Source organism: Crocuta crocuta, unplaced genomic scaffold, assembly GCF_008692635.1.
Source record: "Crocuta crocuta isolate KB4526 unplaced genomic scaffold, BGI_CrCroc_1.0 scaffold177, whole genome shotgun sequence".
In the NCBI taxonomy this organism is placed as follows: Eukaryota; Metazoa; Chordata; class Mammalia; order Carnivora; family Hyaenidae; genus Crocuta; species Crocuta crocuta.
The window spans coordinates 5,272,094-5,286,112 of record NW_027531880.1 but is presented as its reverse complement, the minus strand read 5'-3'; the positions used below and the strand labels follow the sequence as shown (position 1 = coordinate 5,286,112).

At 40.3% G+C, this 14,019-nt stretch overlaps 1 protein-coding gene across 1 annotated transcript in view; it reads left to right on the top strand.

The window, feature by feature from the left end:
* IDO2 (indoleamine 2,3-dioxygenase 2) overlaps positions 1-14,019 on the top strand; it is a 66,199-nt gene that overhangs the window by 25,172 nt on the left and 27,008 nt on the right. Inside the window, exons 3-5 of the mRNA XM_077773094.1 lie at positions 6,827-6,946; positions 9,366-9,484; positions 11,828-11,842. Coding sequence (XP_077629220.1) covers positions 6,827-6,946; positions 9,366-9,484; positions 11,828-11,842 — 254 coding nt within the window. The remainder of the gene's footprint in view (positions 1-6,826; positions 6,947-9,365; positions 9,485-11,827; positions 11,843-14,019) is intronic.

The following is a 14,019-nucleotide window of genomic DNA, read 5'->3' as shown; positions in this document are numbered from 1 at the left end:
TTGAGTTTACAGTTTTGATCTTAAAGTACCTCCAGGTCAACCACCTTGCTCTTAGAAAGCCCCTAGACCTATCTCTATTTTGGTACAAAACAAACTTGTTTATTGGTTTAGATGCATCCATCTTCTTCCAGAAAGAGTCTTCTTTCTCCACTCCACTGCCACAAAACATTTCAGGCAACAGACTTGCTCACAGAAAGCTACACATTCCTGAACGTGAATAGATAATATCAAATTACCATGCCATATGAAGAGAAGGAAGAAGTCAAAAAGCAGTAAGAAGGGTCTGGGCATTCAGAACAAATGGCTGTGATGGAATCAATGTTTTATAAATTCTAATTAATGTGTCCAGTGTATTTATTTTATAAAAACAAGTAAAGTTGTATGTAAAAGGAACCACTGGGGAGCAAAGAAATAAGCAAACAACAAAGCTCAGTGTAAACTCAAATAAATCAGAGAAACATAGATTATAGAAAAAATAGACTTTTTGTAAAGTGTAAAGCAAAAATTAAAGAAATGCCAAATATCAGAAAAATAAAGTATATGAAAAGGAGAAATGGATGATCCAAATTCTACAAAATTAGACATTCCCCAAAGCAGAGTGTGTAGGTGGAGGAAAAGCAAAGCTTCAAGCATGCAAGAACAAAAATGTTCAGATCTTATGAAAGATTTGAGAATTTTATCAGAAACACAATGGGGCATGGGAGGGATGCATACAGATATCCTGGTGTAATTTCAAATTTCCTCGAATAGGACGGAAATTTTGCAAGTTTTAATCAGGAAACAATAAAAATGCAACTAGGTTACGTACAGAGCAACATAGAACTATTTATAATAGTAAGTATTAAGAGTCAATTTAATAACTCTTTGAACAACTAAAATTAAAAAAGAAAATTTGGCACTATCAAGTGCTGGTAAGGATATGTACCAAAAGAGACACTTATTCATTTTGCTGGTGGGAATGCAAAAAATGGTACAGCTACTTTAGAAGATGGTTGGCAAATCCTTATACAAGTGAATATAAACTACCTTATGACCCAGAAATCACATTCTTAAGTATTTACCCAAGTAAAATGAAAAGTTACAGAAAAGCTTGTCTGTGGAATTTTATGGCAACCTTATTCATAATTCCCTATACTGGAAACAAGAATGTCTCTCAACAGAATGGTTGAATGGAGTACTTGGTCTGAATATCTGTATTTCCTCCAAACATATATGTTACAATCCGAATCCCCAATGTGATGATATTAGAGGGTGAGGCTTTTGAGAGGTGAATTAGTCAGGGTTCTCCAGAGAAACAGAATCAATAAGATAATCAATAAGATATAGAGAAAGAGATTTATTGGGAGGGATAAGTCACATGACTATGGAAGCTGCAACCTGCATGTTAGGGGCCCAGGAAAGCTGAGAACCAAGGAAGACAAACATATAAGTCCCCATCTGAATCTGAAGGTCCAAGAACCAGGATGATATAACTGTTTTGTTTTGTGTGGTACTCAGGTGTTTGTAAAAACCACAGAATCGTATATCATAAGGAGTGAATTGTATGCAAATTTACAAAAAATAGTTAACCAGAATTTGGGGATACTTTGGATAGAATGAAGGCCATGACAAATAAATGTAACTGTACTCCAGGTGTCTGACTTCATGGGAGGTTGGGGGGAGAGGGGAGGAGCTGACTTAAGCCCCTGTGGAAAATGATGCTTTGGCTGGAATTTATATAGCTGAACTAAAGAGAAATGTACATGATCACTATACTCTAGTTGGAAATTTTATTTTTCATGGGGTACAGTTTAACAGTTTTGAAGCTGCTTTATATGTATAGCAGATTGAATAGATAAATATATGGATGGTGGATGATAGTTCACTCCCAGAGATGAAAGTTATAAATTAGAAAAAGGGGAAGGCTAGAATCAACATGTGGCACTGGATTAGAGTTGAAGACATCAGTATAAATTCATGTTTAGAATTATATATGTGAACAAATAGATAAACATAAGTGAATAAATAGATATTATATGTATACATACCTATATAATACATATACACACATACACAAACATGCACACACACACATTTTCTATTTTTGTCCATTGTGAAAATCTAGAAGCAGCGGCACCCCTTGTAGCTATGGGCAAACCCAGTTTCAGGATAAATGCCTTCCCTGATAAAGGAACTAGGTCTCCTTGGAGAAATACCTGATTATAAACTTAGACAGGGCAAATACAAGATGAACTTAAACATCTTACACTGCCAGAAAGTAAAGGACTGGTAAAAGCAAACAAAAATGTCAGATGTGACTTTTTAAAGATAATGTATGAACATTAATAACATTTTAAGTATTTAGAACTCAGATCTTATTATCTGTGAGAACTAAAATAAAGTAAGTTATCAACCAAATCAAGAAATAAGAAAATATACCATCGATGCACTTGTCTCAAATGCTCAGAAATTATTACAGTATCACAAAAATAAATCAGAATAAAGGACTCGGAGAGTGGGTTAAAATGGCGGAGGAGTAAGGTGACCCTAACCTTGCGTCCTCCCTCAAAACACAGGTAGACAAATATCAAATCATTCTAAGTACCCAAGAAATCAATCAGAAATCTTAGAGAATAAATCTGCAGCTCCACAAACAAACAAACAAAAAAAGATCCATGGAAGGTAGGAACCGTGGAGTTGATTTGTGGGGGAAAAAGTTCCAGGTGCCACAGAGGGGAAGACTTGATCCCCAAGAGAGTAGTGAGAGAGAACAAAAAAGAAAAAGAATGGGAGAAAAAAGCGTGAAACATGGCAGGGGACTGCACAGGAAAAGTGTTCTGTAAAACCATTGATTGGGAAAAAGGAGAAGGCTTCAATAATGCCAGGTTTTAGAAACAGTAGAGTACAGAGTCTGAAGTTTCAGAGGTCAGGGGCGCCTGGGTAGCTCAGTCGGTTAAGTGTCTGACTTCAGCTCAGGTCATGATCTCACAGTTTGTGGGTTCGAGCCCCACATTGGGCTCTGTGCTGACAGCTAGCTCAGAACCTGGAGCCTGTCTTCAGATTCTGTATCTCCCTCTCTCTCTGACCCTCCCCTGCTCACGCTGTCTCTATCTCGCTCTAAAAAATAAATAAAAATTTTTTAAAAAGAAAAATATAAATAAATAAATGACATTAAAAGATTTGAAGTTTCAGAGGTCAGTGTCATAGCCAGGATCGTGCCTCGTGGTGCTCCAGTGGGGAAGCAGGGCTGGGCTCCCAGAGCAGGCAGCACAGTCTGAGGACCCCCTGGGTTGCACAGGGAGAAGTCGTTCCCCTGCTTGGACTGCTTGGTAGAGGTGATATGGCCTGTCTGTTGGCCAAAGACCATACGGGCGCTATTGAGCTGGCCCATTCACCAGTATAGGCACAAAGACATTGGTTGAGGGCAGCAAATCCTGATGCTGGTTGTGTGTTGTGATTTACCATAAAGCATAAACCACAGCAAGGTGGCATGGGGGCTTTCTAGGACAAGCCAGCAGCAGCCACAGTGCAGCCAGACCATCACCCAGAGGATGAGCGCAGGTCCATGCCACAGGGGTCTCTGAAGTGTGGGGTTTTGAAATACAGCCATGCCTGAGATAAAACACACGAGTGCGACGCAGCCTGGCAAGTGGACAGGCCTGACACAGACAAGGTGGAGGCAGGGATCTGATGGGACCTAGGAACACAGGAGGAGTGGTTATTCGTGATTCTGTGAGGGCTTCCTGAAGAGTGGCAGACATGAACTCCCTACTCTTACCAAAGTCAACACCCCAAAAAACAAACAAGCCAGTGAAGAAATGGGCAAAAGACATAAAAAGAGACTTCTCCAAAGAAGACATCCAGATGGCTAACAGACACATGAACAGATGCTCATCATGACTTATCGTCTGGGAAATACAAATCAAAACCACAATGAGATAAGACCTCACACTTGTCAGAATGGCTAAAATTAACATAAGAAACAACAGATGTTGGCTAGGTTAGGGAGAGAGGGAACCCTCTTACACTGTTGGTGGAATGCAAACTGGTGCAGGCATTCCAGAGAACAGTATGGAGGTTCCACAAAATGTTAAAAATAGAACGACCCTACAATCCAGAAATTCCACTACTAAGTATTTACTCAAAGGATACAAAAATACAGATTCAAAGGGTTGCATATACCCTGATGTTTATAGCAGCATTATCAACAATAGGCAAACTATGGGGAGAGCCCACATGTTCACAGAGTGATGAACAGGTAAAGACGATATGGATTTTTGCAAATACATGTAATGAATACTCATATATAATATGAATATTACTCATTGATTCTTATATTGAAATAGTACTCAGCCACCAAAAAGGAAAATCTTGCCATTTACAATCACATGGATGGAGCTAGAGTATATTATGCTAAGCAAAATATGTCAGTTTGTGAAAGACACATACTATATGATTTTACTCATACGTGGAATTTAAGAAACAAAAGAAATGAACATATGGGAGGGTAAAAATAAAAAAAGAAAAGGAAAAAGAAAGGGGAGAAACTAACCATAAGTGGCTCTTAAAGACAGAAAAGAAACAGGATTGATAGAGAGACGGAGGTGGGAGATGGGCTCGATGGGTGATAGGTATTAGGAAGGCACATGTTATGATGAGCACTGTGTGTTGTCTGTAAGTGATGAATCACCGAATTCTACACCTGAGACCAATATTGCACTGTCCTAATTAGAATTTACATAAAAATTTGGGGGGAAAAAAGACTCGGGAAAGACAAAACTGAGCATTTAAGAACCATTGCCAAATAATGAAATCAATGAAAAAATTAAGGTTGTGACGGAGGCTTGCAGCCACCACCATGGTGGGGCGGGGTGGGGAGGGTATCCACTCTTGACCAGGTAGACAAGAGGTGACAGAGTTTCTCAGGATGCTCTGTCCCATGCTCTGCCAAGATGTGGGTGTAGTCCTGGGCTAGAGAAGGGTAGGTTTTGTAGTTGTGGTCTATTTTCTGAGAATGAAGGGCACCACGACCTAAAAAAGAAAGAGGGTCAAACACAGACACCTGCAGGAATTTCTCAGTAAGCTCGCCTGGGGAGGCCTATAAATAGAACCTTTTTGTCTTTGATAGAAAATTTTAAATTACATGTGTGACTTCCATATTTCTATCAGGCAGTGCTGACTTGGGAGAAAAGGGCAATTGTCGGCCTAACTGAAGTAGCATCTGGGCTCAGTCCCTCCCGGCTCTGTGACCCTGCGCCTACCCTCTCTGACTCAGTTGGGTGCTGTGGATTTGGGGAAACACAGAACAACATCCGGCATGGGAAGTTTTTTTAGCATCGTGACTTGGACACACTTTAGTAACTTGGACACACTTTAGTAAGCACCTTGTAACAGGTGCTTAATAAATAACTATTGTATAATTCTCGGGCTGATTCCTGTTGAAATGCAGCATCTCAGCAGTCACTGCCTCCCCCCCCCCCCCCCCAAAACACACAGGAGCCTTGAGCACTTTGCATTTGCCAGTCAATCTGAGCGGACAGACACGGAAAGGCTGCCCCCTAGCGGAAAACGGAGGAAGGATTTGGTCGCGGGGGCTTCAGAGTGAGCTGCTGAGAGCCTGGGCGGGAGGGGCATCGAGTTTGAGGCTTAGGGTAGTGACTGGTGCTTAAAGGGATACAGAAGACTCTCGCCGCCGCCTCTAGGAGCACTTAATGATGTGGAGAAGGGCCCCTGGGAAGATCTGGATTGGACTGTGTCTACAGATGGGGAAGCGATGGGAGGAAGGAGGAAAAAAGCCAGATGAGGAGCGGGTGTGCCAGGAGGCTGGAGCTCATTGCTGGTGGCAACCAAGACAAGCAAGGCGGCTCCGGGCAAAAGTGAGAAGCTTTTGTTGGGGCAGGGTTGTCAATAACTGACTTCTGTACGGGGTGTGGTTCCTGAAGACACCATCGGGAAACCCCCCGGGTGACACGTTTTGAGAGAAAAAGGGCATGGAGAGGTGAAAACGCCCAGCCAGGGTTCACTGGAAGGCTTCAGACAAGGACTGAAGCTCAGCTAACTCGCCATAGGGAACTGGCCAAACTCCTAATTGCACTGTTCCTCCTTTTACTTCGGAATTAAACAGAGAAAGTAACACTCACAGTGCAGGCTTGTTATCAGGGTTAAATGATACCAAGGAAGCAGAGGTGCCTTGATATATAGGACTCCAAAAGTTGCCGTGGTAGACTGCATGAAATAAATGATCTCAGTGTTGGAAATTAATTATTCTAGAACACTCTACACACTGTCAGTTCAGTGAAGGTGACTAGCGTCTGGCACAACCATGGGCGCAATTTGGGAGTTGGGATGGAGTGGTTAGGTAGCTCCTGAGCAGGGTCGCCTGAAATGCTGCCCATACCACAGCGTCCTAAGATCAGGGGAAATGGGGAGTGCATGGAGGCTCTTCGTTCCTTTACTAAAATGTAACCTGGGGGGCGCCTGGGTGGCTTAGTCCGTTAAGCGTCCGACTTTCGCTTAGGTCATGATCTCGCGGTTCGTGGGTTCGAGCCCCGCGTCGGGCTCTGTGCTGACTGCCAGCTCGGAGCCTGGAGCCTGTTTCAGAGTCTGTATCTCCCTCTCTCTGACCCTCCCCTGCTCACGCTGTCTCTCTCTCTCTCTCTCTCTCTCCTAGAAATAAATAAAAATATTTTTAAAAAAAAGGATATCGGACTCATACTTTAAAAAAATAAATAAATAAATAAAATAAAATGTAACCTGGTCCGTACGCATATAGAACCCTTCACATCAAAGAACCCCTATGCTCATCCTCACCTCGCAACTGATAATCTCTGGATATTCTCTTGAGCAGATGCCCCTCCTGACCTGCCAGTTCCTCCAGAGTTACCAGGAACAGCGCCTGGCCCACTTGGTTCTGAGCTTTATTACCATGGGGTATGTCTGGCAGGAAGGAGAGATGCGGCCCAAAAAGGTAAGGGGACCAATAGATGCCTGTCTTGTCCTCTGGCAAGCCTGCCGCTCCTGAAGTATTCACTGCTTGGCCCCACACTGCTTTCCTGGAAAATAGGTCCTTTCTTGTTCTTTTCTTTGGCTATCAGTTGAAGGAAGGACAAATGGCCCACTTACATGAGAGAATTTTTTCCCCTAAGAAGCTAATTTTCTTCAGAACTTGTATTAGCTTTCACAACTCCCCCTCCCCACCCCCTCCCTGGGAAGAATGCTTAACAAGTTGCATTTGAAGGCAAGAACTGAGATCTCATTAAAAAAAACAAAAAACAAAAAAACCTTAATGATAGCTTACATTTGCAGCATTCTGTATTCCTATGCACATATATTATCTCTTGATATTCTCAATCCCATAAAGTAAACAGAGCGCCACTGTGCCCATTTTACAGACAGCTGAGGACTACAGAAGACAAAAATCCTCATCCAAAGTTAGATAGCAAGTTAGTGTAAAATGCAAGGCGATGCTTAGACCTTCTGATTCACTAATGTAACCTTCTTTCCCTAAGAGGCACCCATTGACATTAACAAGACTAATTTTAATTTTTTAATGCTCTGCTCTTCTACTGGTTTTTGATCTCTTAATAATTCATTTAAATCTCTTCTAAATCTTTACTTAACCTTTTATAGTTTCAACCTGAACCTGGAGGGCACTGGGGTGGCTCAGTCAGTTGAGCATCTGACTCTTGGTTTCAACTCAGTTCATGATCTCGTGGTTTGCTAGTTCAAGCCCCGCATTGGGCTCCCTACGCTGAACCTGCTTCAGATCCTCTGTCTCCCTCTCTGTCTTCCCCCCCACCACCACTCTCTGTCTCAAAAATAAATAAATAAATGTTTTTAAAAAATAACAAAAAAACCTAAGCCTTGAGACATGAAATCTCTGAGTTCCACTCACTGCAGTATAAAAAGCACCACTCCCTTTCATTTTGTTTAAGTGTCCATTTTCCAGGAATCAGAATTACCTTTCTTCCAGTACTCTGTAGTTCACTGAGAAGCCCTGGCCTATTTTGTTTACTTGGTTAAGCCTGCTTATTTTCTTTCAAGTAAACAGAGGAAACTCCCTATGAGAAAAGGAAGAGAACATGAGAAAGGAGAAAAGAGGAAGGTATAGACTTGCTTCAGAGTTGTTAAATGTCAGTACATCTCATGAAAAAAAAACTGTGTGTCTGATATAAAAAGTTTGAAATCTAGGCACACTACAAAATGTCCCCCTGGGCTTCCCCTCTCCTTGTGTTCTCCAAACCATAATCCTACATATGGGGAAGGGGTAAAGAAGGGTGACGGAGGAGGAAGCCTTTGGTTTCATGGAGTGTCCATGCACATCCAGGCTACCGGAGATCCCCCGCCCACCGCCTGAGATCATCTGTAACTTTCTCTGCATTTCCTCTTCTAACTCTACTGAAATAGCCACCTCATTTCTGCATTGCCCTCCTCGTTCCCTGACTCAGAGAAGCTAAACTTAAGTTTGAATTTTAAAACTCTTTAAAGTTCTTTCGGTTTCTTACCTAAAACCCAACTCTGTCCCAAGTCTTTCTAAAAATCTAAGGGGAAGCAAGTCTTCTTTAGTAGATACTTTTATTTTAGGGGGGAAATAAAAATGCAAGTGGGAGATAGGGAGTATAAGAATGTTATTTGAGATCCAACCCATTTAACTTTGTCCACAGATAGAACCCTCCCCCACGCCCCGCACCCCCAGTGGATCTGAGTAGCTCTTCTGGACTTGTGGCCAAATAAATCTCTTTGGAGTATTCCTCAGATAACTTAGGGGTTGAATAGGACCATCTTGAGGTGACTTCCTTGAAGTTGTTATTGGGTTTGACTTATGAAGTGATGGACAGAGTTGGCTGCCACACAAGATGAAATGTTCTGTCTTCCCCATCCCTGTTCCTGACTGACACACAAACACACATGTACATGTGTGTATACATACACATGCATGTATATATGTAGCTTTATACACACAAATACATATATATACATATTTATGTAGACATCTCTCTTGATAGTTAAGTATATAGATCAAGAGATAGAAATATTTTTCCCACTGCTCATCAACTCAGCCTCCAGTTTATGTTTAAATATTTAGTGATGCCCTTCTCTGCAGTCAGTTTTCAGAGATTATTTTATACTTTATCTATATGTATGTGTTCCAGCTTTGTAATTTTCATGTATATTTCAGATTGTGCTCATAAACAATATATCCACTAAAATGATAATGGAAAAAATATGAGAGTGAGGTGTGTGTATATGGATCACTCAGATAATTCCAATTTTATGCCCAGGTCATTTCTCTACCACAGGATTGCTGGAATAAAGGGCAATCATGATGACTTCCCTTGCTGCCTGCTTTCTAGAATATGCTAATTTCCTGGATTTATATCTAAAAGGTTCTGCCAAGAAATCTTGCCCTTCCCTTTGTTGAAGTCTCGAGGAACTTGGGGATCCCTCCTATCCTGGCCCACGCAGACTTGGTGCTGACAAACTGGACCACTAGGGATCCAGAAAGGTAAGACAGGGAGTGAGTGCTTTGGATGTGAACAGATTGAAATGAACTGAGCAGCAGTCCTGGACCTTTTCCTCTTCTTACAGAAAGGCTTTGGATTTTCAGCTGTTTGTAATCAGCAGTGTTCATATTTATTGTCTGCTTTTATGGTTCCAAAGAACTTGTGTTCAAGTTCAAAAATCACACTTTCCAGAAGTTTCTTCTCAATCCACTCTGAATACATTGGGGCAGGCTAATTTTTCTTGCTTGCTTCCACATCCAATCTGAATTTCTCAACTTGACCTTCAAGCTCCTGCATAATTAGGCTTCATTCATTCATCCTCAAGAAATTTCCATTCCATAGCATGCCTTCCATTCATGTGGAATTAGGACCAGTGACTTCAATAAGCCCTCATGATATAATGATCATGAATGATTATGGTTATGATTACTGGTGAATTAAGAGTAGGGCTCTAGAAAGTTAGATTGAGAATTTTATTAATAATGCTATCTCTTCTACTTAGCTGGCATCAATCCTTTGAAAGTTGGGCTGGGAATGTAGGTAGGTATTGGTCTAAAGAAGAAATAGTGTGAGTGTTTAACAAACAAACAATAAATAGTCAGAATGGGTGGAAGAGGTGAAGTGTTAAATTTCCCTGCGTACTTTCTTATCACAGCCAAATTTATTTCAGGCTGTAGATGCAAGAGATAGTACTTTTGTAACTTACTAAAATAACTAAAGGTACATTTAGGTTGATGTGAGGAAGAACTTCCCCAGCTTGAGGGTTGTAGGTACCACAAGAATGCCAGAGGAGATGATGGAAATCTGTTCTAGATGATTAAACACTTAATAAACAATACAGCTTTTAGGACTAATTTATGTGCTTCTTAGAAGAAGGGAGGCCATCTCATCTCTCTAAGGAACTCTGATGCCTGGGAGAATACATTTTTCATAATTATTAATTGTGACCTTTGACCAATTCTTTCATAACAAAATTGGTGACCAATATTCTCATGAAAAGTTGCTGAATCTGACTCTGAGTTTTGGCAGAAAGAAATAATAAATATATGTGAAGAAATAATTCTGGTCAAGGCATTGAATATTAAATAAGCTGGATTTCTGGTTCAAAGAGAAAGAGAGAAGCAGGAAAGTTTGAAGGGAAAAAAATGTCTGGACCATTCTGGTTAAGTAAAAAATACAACAAGGGGCTATTGCCCAGTGAGTGAGCGCACAGGGCTGCATCGCAGAGATGCAGACAAGTCTGGGACTCAGTAGTTCTCTTTCTTGCTGATTAACTTGGGAGTCTTTTAATATGCCTAGTGTAGGGGTAAGTGCTTTGAAGAAATGGAAGACATGGAAGCAAAGGACACCAACATGGTTAAAGAACAAGACAAATAACAAAGAGGCACATAAGCAATAGCCCTTTAGCATTTCAAAGAAATATCAATGCAGGCTTTAAAAATCAGGAAACAGCTTGGTGAGGAAGTGAAACTTGATCTGATGCTAAATGTAGTAAGAATACAATAGTTATAACAGAAATGTTGGTTTGTGGCAATTACAAATATATAAAAGGAATGTGGTAATTTATCATGATGGCCACAGGCTTAATATTCTGGAGTTCCTGTGTAAGGGGAGATTTAGCTTACTCTTTGTCACACAGTGACTTGCAGGGAAGGAAAATTTTTCCTTTCCTCCCTTTTAGGTTCTTTGGCTGGTCTGATAATTACACTGACATAAGACAGATCAATAAAAGAAAATGAATTTCATTTTGTACATATGAAGGCTGATAAAATATGAGACTCGGACAAGTGACTAAGGCAGGAAGATTTCATACCTTTTAGACAAGAAAACAATGCATTTGGGAAGAATTGACAAGACAAAGAGGCTGGGGGCTAGGGTAGCAAATTAGTGAAGGTGTGTTTACACAGGCTTCTTAGCCCTAAATTCCCTGTCTCAGGTGAAAGGACACCTTCTGTTTTCCTGGTACAGAGAGGGTACCAGGATTTATTTACATGCCAGATTTATCTCCTGCTTTCAGGGGAACAAAGGAAGTCAGATGTCCTTCTTGTACCAGCTCTTTCTTATATAACATTAATTCAAATAATCAGTGTGCCAAAGCAGCACATTTGGAGTGGAATATTCTGCTCTCTTTCAGGCCCGCAGTGTAGTCACAACCTGTGACATCCAAAGTGTGCATGGAGGTGTGTGTGTGTGTGTGTATGCATGTATGTGCGCGCGTGTGCATTTGGACACAAATGTATGTGTCTGTGTCTATGTCATTTTAAAACACATATCCAGTTTAGAAACTGATTTGTTCTTTTATTTCTTTTTTCTCTTTGTGGTTGTCAATACTGAAATTTGACTAGACCCCTGGAAATCAGGTAAGTTCTAAGAAATCTTTCACTAACTTCAGAATCCATACCAACTAAATACTTACAAATAAATAGAAAAAAATGCATACCAAATTTTGTATATAGCATACAAACTATCTAAAAATGCCTGAAAAAGAACAAGACAGGGATATCTACTCTCACCATTGAACCTAGTACTAGAAGTCAGCCTCAGCAACCAGACAACAAAAGAAACAACAATCATCCAAATTGGCAATGAAAAACTCAAACTTTCACTATTCTCAGATGATACGATATTCTTTGTAGAAAACCCGAAAGACTCCACCAAAAATTGCTAGAACTAATACATGAATTCAGCAAAATTGTAGGATATAAAATCAGTGTATAGGAATCATTGCAGTTCTTTTCTTTTTTAAAAAATTTTTATTTATTTTAAAAAAGAGCACGTTGGGGAGGGGTGGAGATAGAGGGAGAGAGAGAGAATCCCAAGTAAGCTCCACACTCAGTGCAGAGCCCAATGTGGGGCTCAATCTCACAGCTGCAAGATCATGACCTGAGCTAATATCAAGAGTCAGAAGCTCAACCAACTATGCTACAAATTTGTTGCATTTCTATACACCAATAATGAGGCAGCAGAAGAAGAAATGAAGGAATTGATCCCATTTACAATTGCACCAAAAACCATAAGATACCTAGAAATAAACCTAACCAAAGAGGTAAATGATATTTACTCTGAAAACTATAGAACACTTATGAAAGAAACTGAAAAAGACACAAGAAATGGAAAACATTCCATACTCATGGAATGGAAGAACAAACATTACTAAAATGTCTATACTACCTAAGCATAAGCAATCTACACATAAATGGAGTCCCTATTGAAACACCACCAGGATTTTTCACAGAGCTAGAACAAACAATTTTAAAATTTTTATGGAATCACAAAAGACCCTGAATGGCCAAAGCAATCCTGAAAAAGAAAAACAAAACTGGAGGCATCATCATTCTGGACTTTAAGCTTTCATGCAAAGCTGTAGTCTTCAAGACTGTATGGTACTGGCACAAAAACAGACATGTAGATCAATGGAACAGAATAGGAAACTCAGAAATGGACCGCCAACTGTATGGTCAACTCATCTTTGACAAAGCAGGAAAGAATATCCAATGGAAAAAAGACAGTCTCTTCAACAAATGGTTTTGGGAAAACTGGATGACAACATGCAGAAGAATGAAACTGGACCACTTTTTTACCCCATACACAAAAATAAATTCAGCATGGATGAAAGACCTAATTGTGAGACAAAAAACAAACAAACAACAACAACAAAAACAAAACATCAAAAATCTTATAGGAGAACAGGCAGAAACCTTTCTGACCTAGACCATAGCAACTTCTTACTAGATATGTTGCTAGAGGCAAGGGAAACAAAAGCAAAGATGAACTATTGGGACTTCATCTAGATAAAAAGTTTCTGCACAGTGAAGGAAACAACCAACAAAACTGAAAGGCAGTCTATGGAATGGGAGAAGAATATTTGCAAATGACATAGCAGACAAAGGGTTAGCATCCAAAATCTATAAAGAACTTAGCAAACTCAACACCTAAAAAAACAAATGATCCAGGGGTGCCTGGGTGGCTCAGTTGGTTAAGTGCCTGAATTTGGCTCAGTTCATTGTCTCACAGTTCATGGGTTTGAGGCCCATGTCAGGCTCTGTGCTGACAGCTCAGCCTGCTTTGGATTCTGTGTGTGTGTCTCTCTGTGTGTCTGTCCCTCCCCTGCTCATACTCTGTCTCAAAAATAAACAAACATGAAAAAACCCCCAAATGATCCAATTATGAAATGGGCAGAAGACACGAATAGACATTTTTCCAAAGAAGACACACAGATGACTAACAGACAAATGAAAAGATGCTCAACGTCACTCATCATTAGGGAGATACAAATCAAAATCACAATGAGAAACCACTTCACTCCTGTCAGAATGACTAAAATTAATAACACAGGAAACAACAGATGTTGGCGAGGATGTGGAGTAACGGAAACCCTCTTACAGTGTGAGTGTGAATGCAAATTAGTGCAGTCACTGTGGAAAACAGTATGGAGGTTCCTCAAAAAGTGAAAAATAGAATTACCCTATGATCCAGTAATTGCACTACTAGGTATTTACCCAAAGGATAAAAAAATGCAGATTCAAAGGGTACATGT